Source organism: Microcebus murinus, chromosome 4 (assembly GCF_040939455.1).
Source record: "Microcebus murinus isolate Inina chromosome 4, M.murinus_Inina_mat1.0, whole genome shotgun sequence".
Lineage (NCBI taxonomy): Eukaryota > Metazoa > Chordata > Mammalia > Primates > Cheirogaleidae > Microcebus > Microcebus murinus.
In genome coordinates, this window is record NC_134107.1 from 110,975,052 (window position 1) to 110,987,300 (window position 12,249).

The following is a 12,249-nucleotide window of genomic DNA, read 5'->3' on the forward strand; positions in this document are numbered from 1 at the left end:
TGCCCAGGCCAGAGTGCTGTGGCGTCAGCCTAGCTCACAGCAACCTCAAACTCCTGGGCTCAGGTGATCCTCCTGCCTCAGCCTCCTGAGTAGCTGGGACTACAGGCATGCGCCACCATGCCCAGCTGATTTTTTCTATGTATTTTTAGTTGTCCAGCTAATTTCTTTCTATTTTTAGTAGAGATGGGGTCTTGCTCTTGCTCAGGCTGGTCTTGAACTCCTGACCTCGAGCAGTCTCCCACCTTGGCCTCCCAGAGTGCTGGGATTACAGGCATGTGCCACCAGGTCCACCCAATTGTCTTTTGTTTGACTCACCTCTCCCTGAGAGATAATGAGAGTGAAAGTACTCCTGGGGTGATTGAATGTGAAAGTTTTAACTTTGAAATGAGGCTGGGCCTTCCTTTGCTGGAGATGTTCATAGGGCACAGCTCTGTGGAGGTGTTTGACATTCAGGGCCCAGGCGGTGCAGTTTCTTGTGAAGGCGTCTGAAGGCTGGGTTCTCTGTCTTTTCTTCTTAAAAGGCGTAGGTAGGACACTTTCAGCTCATTGCATTATGGTGAAGCACAAAGTATTTGTTCTGCTACCTCCATGCTGGTGCTAATATTCCGTTTTGCTATTCAGCCCAATCTGGCTACAGTGCCTTACAGTGGAGGAGTATTCAGAAATTACTTGCTAGATAAATGTTTGGAAACTTCACTGCACACATGATCACTTAGGATCTAGTTCAACTACCTCGTTAAGGATTCTAATGTACCTAACTAGTGATTTCTCTAATCTGTGATATGAAGAAAAAACGTTACCCCAGGATAAAATAAATTCCAGAGATTGAGTTGAGAATCCTCCTGAGAAAGTTACAGTCCTGCTGTCTAACACCGATCAGTGAACACTTCTTCCTTTCTTCTTGTTACCTGTGTACTTAAGGAGGCGTTTGTTTAGATGTTGACATTGGTTAGAAAAAAGATTTCTTTGGTTTATAAGAACATTCTTACCCACTACCTCCAAATTCAAACCTAACTCATCTCTGATGACTTCTTAAAAGAATCAGTTACCTAGAAGACATCAGGAGGAAAAAGCTATAAAGAACCCACTTCCTGACTTGAGCACCGCTGGCTTGCTGGCCCAGTGTGTGTCTGGGTGTCAGCCCGACTGTGGTAGACAGATCAGTGGTGGAGTGAGAGGAACAAGGTGGCTGCATTTGAATAGAGCTGCCCCTTTAAGAGAGGAACAGTCCCCTTTCTCCTGCTGCCACCCCCACACATGTGTACTTGAACTCTTGCAGGTGTGCAGAACCAGAGCAAAAACAAAGGTCTTTCCCTCATACACTAAAAATGCATAAACTGTCCTGTTCTGGACACCAAGTCTGACTGGCCAACTGAGCCTCACGTCAACCTGTCCCGAGTGGCGGGGGCAGCTCCAGCGGCCCTTGCCCGTCAGCCGGGCTTGCTCCTGTGCCTGTCTTGGTCACTGAGGCTGGGTAGGACTTTCTGACTGACCGCAGCTAATGCTGTGTGATGTGTCTCTTTGGGCCCAAACTACCAACATTTGTAGGGAATGCTGCTGAACTCTGTCTAGGTCAGCCCCACGTAATAACTAGGTGGAGGGTGCTCGGCGAGGACATGAGTGACGGGACAGGTGCACTGGGGAAAGGAGGACCCAAGTCCATCTGTGGCCAGGATTGCCCTGAACCACAAACGTCTTTGACACTTTCACTTGCAAAGCAGTTTGTATCTGCTGTCTTTTCTTGTGTGTATATACTTTTAATTAGAGCAAGGATTTCAGATTCATCCCTAACTTTAAAAATCTTAAATGATTATTCTCATTTAAAATGTTAAGAAATTTTACATTTATATATTTTAAATTTTTTCCCTTAACTGCTAACTTTCTACTTTTTCAAAGTTGCCATACACAAGGCCAATTTAATTCTTGGAAACCTAATTAAATTTATCTAGTAATTTTATAATTTTTCTTTTTTTTTGAAACAGAGTCTTGTTCTGTTGCCCAGGCTAGAGTGCTGTGGCATCAGCCTAGCTCACAGCAATGTCAAACTCCTGGGCTCAAGCAATCCTTCTGCCTCAGCCTCCTGAGTAGCTGGGACTACAGGCCACCACGCCTGGCTAATTTGTTCTATTTTTAGTATAGATGGGCTCTCGCTCTTGCTCAGGCTGGTCTTGAACTCTTGAGCTCAAAGGGACCCTCCTGCCTCGGCCTCCCACAGTGCTAGGATTACAGGCGTGAGCCACCATACCCAGCCCCTTATAATTTTTTAAAATTTCTTTTTGTTCTTTCTTTCTTTGAAAATGTTGTTTTTAAAAATATATTTTCTGTTGTTTCATTCTTCTGTTTAATTATATTATTATATATTCTGTTGTCTTCAAACTATTCTGCACTGTGGATGCTTCCTTTGCACTCTCTCTCTCTATATATCTATATATATATATAGATATAGAGATAGAGACAGATATGTATATATACATACATGTATTATATAATGTATATATATTTTGCTAACATATTATAAATATATTTTTGTATAATAAGGACTTAATTTACATCTCTGTAAAGTAAAAAGCCCAGATTACTGCTTTCATTTTATGGATGAAAAAAGTAAAGCCTAGGGAGGTTAAATGAATTGTATAAGATGGCACAGTGGGTCAGGGAAGAGTTGATATGAAAGCCCTGTACCCCTGACTCCCCATTTGGGGCTTTCCCACAGGACATATATAGATACAGATGGAGATCTAGATATAGATACATTTTATGGGATGCTGTCATTTTCGGTCCTCCACTGCCTGACATGTGACATGTTTTCTTTTTTTAAATTTTTTGAAATACTTTGGGGTTTTTGTTTTTGGTCTAACATGTCAGAGACATGAACTTGACAGGCAAAGGTTGGTTTTAATTGATTTGAGAGCTGTTTTCTAACTCTTTTTCATGTTAGAAACTGGCTATCTCAGCCAGAAATAAATGCAAGTTTATGGAGTTATTGTTCAGCATTGTATTCACCAAATATGTTTTTTTAAATACCTGTTAGAGTGTTCCTTGTATTATGGGTTGAATTATAAGCACTAAGGAACGCACTTGCAGAGTGTGTAGACTGTGCAGGGGTTCACTGGCCCAGGCATCGTTGGCTGGCTATAGCAGGTGCTGTGGGGAGTGTGGTAGACAGGAGATGAGATTGGGTGGGGGCAGCGCAAAGGAAGAGCATGACTCAGAAGAAATGGAAGAAGGCACCCACAGGCAGAGAACGAGGTCAAAATACCAGGTCGTCCTGGCCCTCACTTTCCTTGGAGAAATCTTCCCATTGCTTTGACTGTCACTGGGCCTCTTGCGTTCTTGCGTTCTTCATCCTCGGGTAGGAGACTTTGTGCATCATCAGGTTGAGTTTGGTTCAGAGGGCCAGACACTGCCGGATGTTTTCTGTTTAATTTGTCATTCAACTTCATTTCCTACGGACTTAACAGAAATAAAGAGATTCGGGACTTTTTTGTGAATAATGATTTAGAAGGGGGTGGACAGAAAGGGGTCCACCCCACCCTCGGAGCAGGGCACTCCCATAGTAGTATGAGAGGAAGATAGATACACTCATGAACAGATGGCTCATTTCTGGATTCGAGTGTTCTGTTTTTGCCATCATCGTTTGGCTGTGGGTAGAGACACCTGGCTGGAAGGGAGGGGCCGTCGGCCCTGTTCCTCTGTTTCAGGGCCACCTGCCAGATGTGTGCTATCAGGGCAGAGTCAGCCCTGTTGCAAGGGTGACCAACCATGAGAGTTTCATAGGTTAAAATAAATGCGGTGTTCGATTTGACTTTTAGAGTAGAGCTAAAGCTTCTCAAAGTAGCAAATTAACCCAAAAAGGGCAGGAGGTGTGGTTGTTTTTATTTTGGGGTGCATGCTGATGAAACATAGGCTGGGGTCACCCGCATTGTTTGGCCCCAAATATAGCTTAATAGAGAGAAGCGTTTGAGTGGCTTTCCAAATCCTTATGCCTTTTTCAGAGGATTGTTTCAGTCCCATAATTTAGTACATGTTGACTGAGCACGTGCTGAAGACGAGAGCGTGCACCCCACATCAAGGACGTAAGGGTCGGTGAGACATAGCCTGCGTTCTCAGGGAGCGACACTGGGGCCCTGCAACGGCAAAGGATTGTTTGGTGGTTGGTGTTTGTTGGCGAGGCTCTGTTCTAGGCTTTGGGTCACAGGACTGAAAATCAAAGTCCCTGTCCTTAGAGCATATGTACTAGTGATAAGAGGGGACAGCGTGCAGACCACCCAGGTTGGTCTCAGTGCTGGCAAGCCACAGCGGAAATACAGGGAGATGCCCCGGGATGTCACTGCCCAGCCCTGACCTCCTTCTGTGTGGGCGACGAATCTTCTAGGTTAGCCTCTCCTCAGGGCACAGATGCCAGAGCAAGAACTTGTGGGTGAAAGGGAAATGGGGAAGGAGGGGAGGGAAAAACTGAAGTCCAGCCCTGACCCAGTGAGCAGGTCACTGCCAGGGGCAGGCAACTCCCAAACCTGGAAAATGAGCAATTGGTCAGTGGGCAGGACTGTCGTCAGGAACATCTCACTAAGGCTTTGTCCTGGCCTGTCGCTGTGTTATTTGTGCTGCTCAGCCCGCAGCCTCAGGGTGAGGCCCAGAGGCAGGCATTGCTGATAGCCAGCCCTCACTGAGACAGGTGACGCCGTCAGCTCCTACACAGAAAGAAGGAACTTACAGTACAGCCCAAGTGATCAGGAATTTACTTGAAGCTTTAGCTTTTTATGAAGAGTTGAGATTGTTGCCTTAGATTTGAGGAGCCTCCAGCGTTCCGTCTGGGGGGCAACGTCCTCTGCATGTGATCTGCTCTGCTGGGCCGAGCGCCCGCCTGGCCTCTCCTCTCCGCGGCGGCATCACGCTCTTGAAGGGAGGACCGTCAGCGTGGCAGCGAGGTCTGCCTCCTACCCAGCGGCGAGAGAGCAGGGGCGCAGCTCCCGCGGCTATGGCAGCCAGGGATGGGCGTGCGGAGTGTGTGTGTGGTGCCCTCCCTCCCGCCTGGCTTTGGAAAGAGACTGCCTCCTAACAGGGACCCCTCTGTTGCGGTGGCTCGGAGCTCCAACTTGAGAAGCATAGTTTCCCAGTGATGCCACTGGATTCCTGACGTGTGACACCAGGGCAGCACAGTGAAGGGCGCTGTTGACTGCCTTGGGGCTCCCAGACAGGGACCCCATTGTGAGTCACACGGAACATGTGAGCTCCCTCCCCATGACTGGCGCTATTCTTAGAACTGTTCTCTGCTCCCGGGGACAAAGGTCACGGGGACCACAGTCCATTTGGGTAGGAGGATGGGGCTGGGCCCAGGAGCGAGGGGGCGGTGCAGGGAGAAAGGAGGAAGAGGCGCTCCGATTTTAGGCTGTGTTGGAGCCAGGGCGAGGGATGGAGCCCTGGAGCCCTGTGCGTTCTGCAGACCTGCTCTGGGCAGTACAGAAACACCCTCTGGAAGAGCCGTAACCGGCGTGCTAGACTCGGTCGTTGTTGAGAGTCTGGGGCATGAGAACGGCCGGGCGAGCGTGGCCGTGGCTGGCAGCGCAGCCAGCCAGCGCGCGTTCCAACCCAGAGCTGCCTCCGAGCCTCGGTTCCCGTGGCCCTGACTTCCCCTCCAGACTGGAGGTGAGAGTGCCGCGCGGCATGGCATGGAGACAGGCTCCTGGGGTCAGACCCCACCCAGGCCCGCCCTCCTGAAGCCGGCCTCGACCTCTCTTGCTCCCCACAACAAGAGGGCAGTTTGGGAGTCTGCAAAGGTAGAGGGGAAGCTCTGGGCGGGATCCTGTGCTCCTCCTGTTGGTAGCGGCGGGCTTTCTGAGGAGCGCGTGTCGGTGGCGTGTCGCGGCGGGCTGGCAGCTCTGGGCGAGGCGGGCTGCAGCTGCGTGCGCTGAGTTCCCGCGCACTTCTTCCCGTTCAAGCTCCTCTGCTTACTCCAGGCGCCTGCTTTTCCATGTATCCCTCCTCTTCCTCTTGGTATGAATAGAAAAAGAAGGTGAAGAACCACCTAGGACCTGAGTTCCCAGTGCCTGAATTTGACACTTCTACACCCCTCTGGACAAAGGAAAACTCGTGCTGAGGAAAGAATCCTCCGCAGGGACTCCCCGTGCCTGGGCAGACGTGCAGGCAGCAAGGGCTGGAGCAGAGCGCACCGCAGCGGTTGACATTTCTGTTGGGGACACGGCACCCGAGGAAGACACGGGAGTAACAACTCCGTCCCAGACTCCGCCGCGATGAGCTGCGCCGGAGATTGGGCTGAAGGCGTCTTCCCTGCTTTCTGGCTAGAGTCCCAAGGGCAGGGGACGGGCGGTGAGGACGGTAGTGAGCTCTTGGGCTCTGGTCTCCAGGACTTGCTCCGCCCTGCCAGAGACTCGGACTTACCCAGGTGGAAGGATCCTGATCTTCTCATCCCTTTCCTCAGCTCCGTATAATCAGCCCTGTCTCCCCAAAGACATTTTAAGTTAAATAGTGTGAGAGAGGCGCTAAGGCAAGCAGTGTAAGGGAGAAATAATGAAGTGACGTGCTTAACAGCCACCACGAGGGCGCCCGGCCGGTTGGGCTGGCAGTGTACCTGTGGAGGTGGATGCCAAGGTGAGGAGGCAGCACTGCCAGTAGCGGTCAAATCAGGGGGGAGAGCCACTGGCCGCCAGCGTCCCACGCTGCCGTGAGAAGTGGGGAAGAGGGCTTGCTGAAGCCAGGTCCTGCTGTCCCTTGGGTCACTGCATCCAGGCAGGCAGTTTAGGTGCCAGGTCTTGTCCAGGGGCAGTGCAGTGTTGAGGTGAAGAATTTGGGGTCAGACTGCCTGGGTTCTAGTCCCAGCTACTCCACTGCTGATCGGAATGGCCTTGCACAGGTTAGACAGCCATGCAGCTTGTCGTTTGCTCTGCTCTAACATAGTAGAAACAACTAGCATGATGGCAGCACCTGTGCCAGGTGAGGACTAGACGAGACGACCGGAAGCATCACGCTCGTGTGTGGTGCATGCAGGTGCACAGTCAGTCATGGCTCATTGTCAGCTGCTTTCTCTCTCGGTCTTAAAGCATCTCACACCCCTGACGTCCAAGGTCTGTAGTCTTGACGCAGGTGAGGCCTGCTTTACATAGCTTTTGGGGTAGGTGCTTTTTGTTTATATGTCTCTATTCAGGGCTCCTGTTGGTTGTCCACAGTCATTGTGAATTTATTCAAAAAAACCTGTTATGCCATCTGGGCTCTTGCAGCTGTGTTTCTTAAGAGAGAGTTACCCTCTTACCACCTATGCCCGTTAGGATGGTTTCTCAGTGCATTCCTCACGTAATATCATGTTTAGTCCCGTGAGCCCAGGCAGGAAGCAGTAGCTGGTGACTTTTCTTAATTTTTAAGAAACCTGCAAATGGATCTGAGTTGTAGGAAGTTAGGCTTTACCAGTGTAGACTTCTGGGCTTTTCTTCGAATGTTGATTGATTTTATAGCCTTTCCCTGAATCACTTTATTCTGGAATATGTATAAGGTGTTTCTTGCAAGATGCTTTTAAATAGCTAAAGGCAAACTCTCAGAAAGATGGAGCAGAGACATTTCATGTTTTATAGTTAGCTTGGGGATCGCCGAGGAGGAGCCCTGGGAGCCGCCGTGAGGAAGCTATTACAAAAGGAGCACTTCCTTTGGCTGCGGGATGGCAGCTCGTCATGGCCGCTTCCCGGGTGGTGTCGGTGCGGGGTGCCCTGGTGCTCCGAGTCTCACGGCCTGGGCACTAGACCAGCACCCCAGGTTCTGACTGCGCCCCAGAGCGGAGCCACGTCACTTTGCTGAGCACGTTTTCCTGCACCAGCAGAATGGAAGCAGCAAGCCACTGCGCCTGCCTGACAGCGGAGGGTGGCACTGTGAGGGAGCAAGTGAAATGATGCATTTGAATGGCCTTATAGAGGTGTAAGACATAATAAGAGATTGCTCTTACAGATCATAAAGGCTATTTCTTTTTTTGGATTGACAGGGAACCTAAAGCTTGTTTCCTGTTGAACACCAGTTTACTATGGATCAGACAAATCTGAAACTTGGCTTAAGAGTTGGAGCTAGAACATTCCAGGCTTCATTCGTCTACAAGGACTGGGTCTTTTCCCAGTCCTCTTCTGCCCAGATTGTTTATGAGATGGTGCTATAAGGCACAGCGTAGACACGTAACAAGCAGCATGGACTTTGATCCCATAATTATCTCTCCAGCTACACCCAGAAATTATATAATAGCATTGTCATTTCAGAATAGAAAGTTATCCTAAGAGGAAATCTATGTGATAGAAATCCTGTAATGTAATATAAACTGCCTGTTAAGAGTATACCAGGCCTTTTAGAGCTAAGGTCTTGGCAGTGTTGATGGCTAAGACAAGAGAATCGTGTGTGTATGTGTGTGTGTGTGTGTGTGTGTGTGTGTGTGTGTGTGTGTGTAAGTATACTGAACCCATGAAGAATTTCTGAGACAGTCCTCATCTGACCTCTGAGAATTTTCTGGGTGGCAAATTAATTCCTCAAATAATTATTTTTTTTTTTTATCAGCTGAATTTAAGATTCATGATGATGCTTTTTTTCCCCTTAAGTTTGGGTGTTGCCTGTATGTGGCCTGGGAAGGCAGGGTGGTGTTGGAGAGTAACATGACAGTTGAAAGGACGTCTAACAGTGATTCCCATGTGCAAAGGCCCAAGAGTAGTGATCCTTCCTACTCACAAATCAGAGGCCAAAGTCTCCTTCCCATAGAGGAGAGTGTGTGAGCTTGTATTTCTGCTTGGAACTGGCGAAGACATTCATTCCTTAGTTAATACTTTTCTTATATCTTAAGGCAAAAATAATGACTGACTTTGTGAAAGCACAGAGATTTATGCTGCCTTAGAATATAACAGAGGATGGGCTCGGTATTTTCTTTCTAGAGTTTGCTTAGCAACAAAAATGGACTTGACCCTAAAGTCAATCAAAATAGCACCATTTATATATATTTTCTTGTACGCTTTTCTTTGTCTTTTCTATGTGTTCGAGCACATAACATTTCCTCTGATATTTTCACTCATATAATGTTGCCTTCATTTTCTCCTGGCCAGAGCGGAGAGGAAGGAGGGAGTGCTGTGTGTGGGGATTAGTGGCTGACAGCGACTGTCCGGTGCAGTGACTCACAGTGGCTTGTGTTTCCAGGCAGTGGACCCATCCAGCTGTGGCAGTTTCTTCTGGAATTACTCACTGATAAATCCTGTCAGTCTTTTATCAGCTGGACAGGAGATGGCTGGGAATTCAAGCTCTCTGACCCAGATGAGGTAAGAAAGGAGTGGCTTGAGAGTGCTGTGTTGAGGGAGGGTCACAGAGAGCCCTGGGCAGGGGCTGTGCGGCACTGGAGGGCATTTTCTAGGGTTGGGATCCCATCTCTGTCACTTGCTACTTGTGTGACCTTGAGCAGGCAGCTTTGTCTGGGCCTGAGTTTCATCATGTGAAAAACAGAGAAAATACCTGTGTTACCCATTTGTTACCAGGGTTACCTGGTGTGCACATCAGTGCCTGGCGCTTACGCACCCGTTTATCAGTGGAGGCGCCTTCCCTGACTCAGGCTCTCCCTAGCCCCGGGCTGCGAGTGTGGAAGTGGGTAGGCAGTTCAAGAGGCCTTGGAAGATTGAGACAATTGGTTCATTAGTTTATTCTGTCATTACACAAACGCCCATTGAGTGTGGTTCTGTGTCATGCCCAATGCTGAGGATAAAAAGCAATGAACAAGAGAGACAACATGTCTTTTCTGACGGACATGAGAAATATTTGTGCCCTGCTACAGAAGAAACACTTCCTGTTGATGAAAGGCAGGTATGATTGCAGCCCAGCCCCTCCCTCCACGCCCTCCGTTAGCTTCACTCTTTCAAAGCAAGGAAATTCTACGAGTAATATGGAGAAAGAGGAGAGTCTGTAGTGTGGCTTTTCTTTTGTTTTTCAAAATCAAATATTTAACCTCATTCAAAGTTCAGGTCACTGTTTTCATCAACTTGACTACCATCCCTGCCCAACCCTTGAAAAATGGAATTCAGAAAAGGGAGGTCAGAAAGACACCTTCCACAGCTACATGAATCTCTAACCGTCTCAGTTGAACATCATGGGGCTCCGTGGATGGGTTCAGTATAGACATGTAAACATGCGTAGTAGGGTCACCCTATCGATTTTTACCTGTTCTTTTTTTAAAAATTGTAGGTGGCCAGGAGATGGGGAAAGAGGAAAAACAAGCCTAAAATGAATTATGAGAAACTGAGCCGTGGCCTGCGCTACTATTACGACAAAAACATCATCCACAAGACGGCGGGTAAACGCTACGTGTACCGCTTTGTGTGCGACCTGCAGAGCCTGCTGGGGTACACCCCCGAGGAACTGCATGCCATGCTGGACGTCAAGCCAGATGCCGATGAGTGATGGACACAGAGGGGACGGAGGAACCTTGCTGAGACCTTTTGAAGGACAACCGCATTGGTCGGACTCTTAATTTTTATTTGTCATTCTATTTTTTATTTTCCAGAACTCATTTTTTACATTCAGGGGTGGGAGCTAAGTGAGCTGCAGCTATAATCGATTGTGCACGGTTGGAAAAGAAAAACTAGGACTTGTGGGGCGGGTGGGATAAGAAATTTTGGAGCAAATTTTCAGGAGAGAGGGAAGGGTCTTCTTAGAAGCTAGAAGGATCTGGCTTAAGGGAGGATGAGACTAATGTGTCCAATCATTTTTAAAAAATCATTCATGAAAAACATGTGTCTTGAATTATGAAGCCATTAGCAAGAGTGATTGCCATATCAAAAGTCGCCAGGCTGAAAGGCAGTTAACTCGTTTTTGTTTGTAGATCTGGGAGGGCAGAAAGGGGGTGGGAGTAAACATTTATGGGGGAGGACGCGCTAAAACTGAGAACTATTTACCTTTCACTCTTCTTTTGCAACAAAGATGGATTTCCATGGGGAGGGGCCAACACAGTTTTTGTGTTAAAATTTATTTTATTAAATTTTGTGCCAGTATTTTTTTTCTTAAAAATCGTCTTAAGCTCTAAGGTGGTCTCAGTATTAATATCATGCAAGTTTCTTTTTATTTGCCGGCTGAGGATTCTGTCACAGTGAAAGAAAACTGTTTATATAGACCCCACTGGAAAAGCAGAGTGCTATCACTGAGATCAGGGATCCCAAATTCATGTGACTTATGTATGAAGGAAAAATTAATGTTGATTTGAGTACAGGGGAACTATGCATGTGAATTTCATCTACAGTTTTAAAAAACTTTACTACACCCCTTTACTTATTATTAGCGGATTCTCGGGGTTTGGACTTAATGTTGAGCTAAAAAGCATTAAGTCTTTGAACTGAATGTATTTTGCAGCCCTGGCTTGAACCACATAAACATAGGAGCACTGTTGAAGTCATGGAAAGGAAATCAAAGGGGGAAGATTGGCTTGGTTTTTTCTTAGTTCTATACTTGTAACATAGATGACTTGGAGTAAAAGCTGTATGCATGGGCATTACCCCTCAGGTCTTAAGAAATAAGTCCTGAATGCATGTTGTTCCAAACTAACACTTTGTAACTTCTTTTTCATATTTTATTTTTCCAGCATTCTTCAGTTTTTGCTCACATTCCCCCTCCTCCCCATTGTTCATTCAGCAGAGAGAAATGTACAGCGTTCTGATTAGTGAGTGAAGTGACTTCAGACGCAACATAAGTTGAAGAGTTGGCTTTGCTGAGTTTTAGAAGTGATGAAAATTAAGAGAGCATTTCAATAAAATGGGACTTGGCTGTCTTTGGGAAGAGAAGAATCTAAACCAGTGGGGTGGGATGTCAGGTGAGACTGTCTCTGCTGGTACATGCAGTGTTAGGGCCTTGTGCTTGCGTCTGATATCTCGGCCCAGGGTTAAGTCAAGGGTAATTGCAGAAGAGAGGAATAACTTGAAGGCAAAAGAAATAAGAGAAGGAGCTTGAGTGAAGAAAATAAGGTGTCCATGACATTTGAATATATTTTTAGTTTCCCCAAAATTCAAACACAAACATAATCAACTGAGGTAGTCATCTTTCTGCTGGTTTTGAGGAGGGATCTGAAAACAGGATTTTGGGGGGAAACCATCATCTACCTGGTGAGAACAAGTGCCTAATACAATTAGAATCCCTCCTACTATGTAGCTGCCCAGTAAGAAGGAGCGGTGGCTTTATGGATTTGGTGGGAAGACACAGTCAAGATGAGCTGCTCAGGGCTGGCTCCTTTTGGGATTTAGCTGA

At 47.4% G+C, this 12,249-nt stretch overlaps 1 protein-coding gene across 3 annotated transcripts in view; it reads left to right on the forward strand.

Moving 5' to 3' along the window:
* ETS1 (ETS proto-oncogene 1, transcription factor) overlaps positions 1-11,200 on the forward strand; it is a 116,962-nt gene extending 105,762 nt beyond the window's left edge. For all 3 annotated transcript variants that reach the window (XM_012772294.3, XM_012772296.3, XM_012772297.2), the window contains 2 exons: positions 9,169-9,287; positions 10,201-11,200. In XM_012772294.3, the coding sequence (XP_012627748.1) occupies positions 9,169-9,287; positions 10,201-10,416 (335 nt within the window). In that variant the 3' untranslated portion in view covers positions 10,417-11,200. The remainder of the gene's footprint in view (positions 1-9,168; positions 9,288-10,200) is intronic.
* The last annotated feature ends 1,049 nt before the right edge of the window (positions 11,201-12,249 follow it).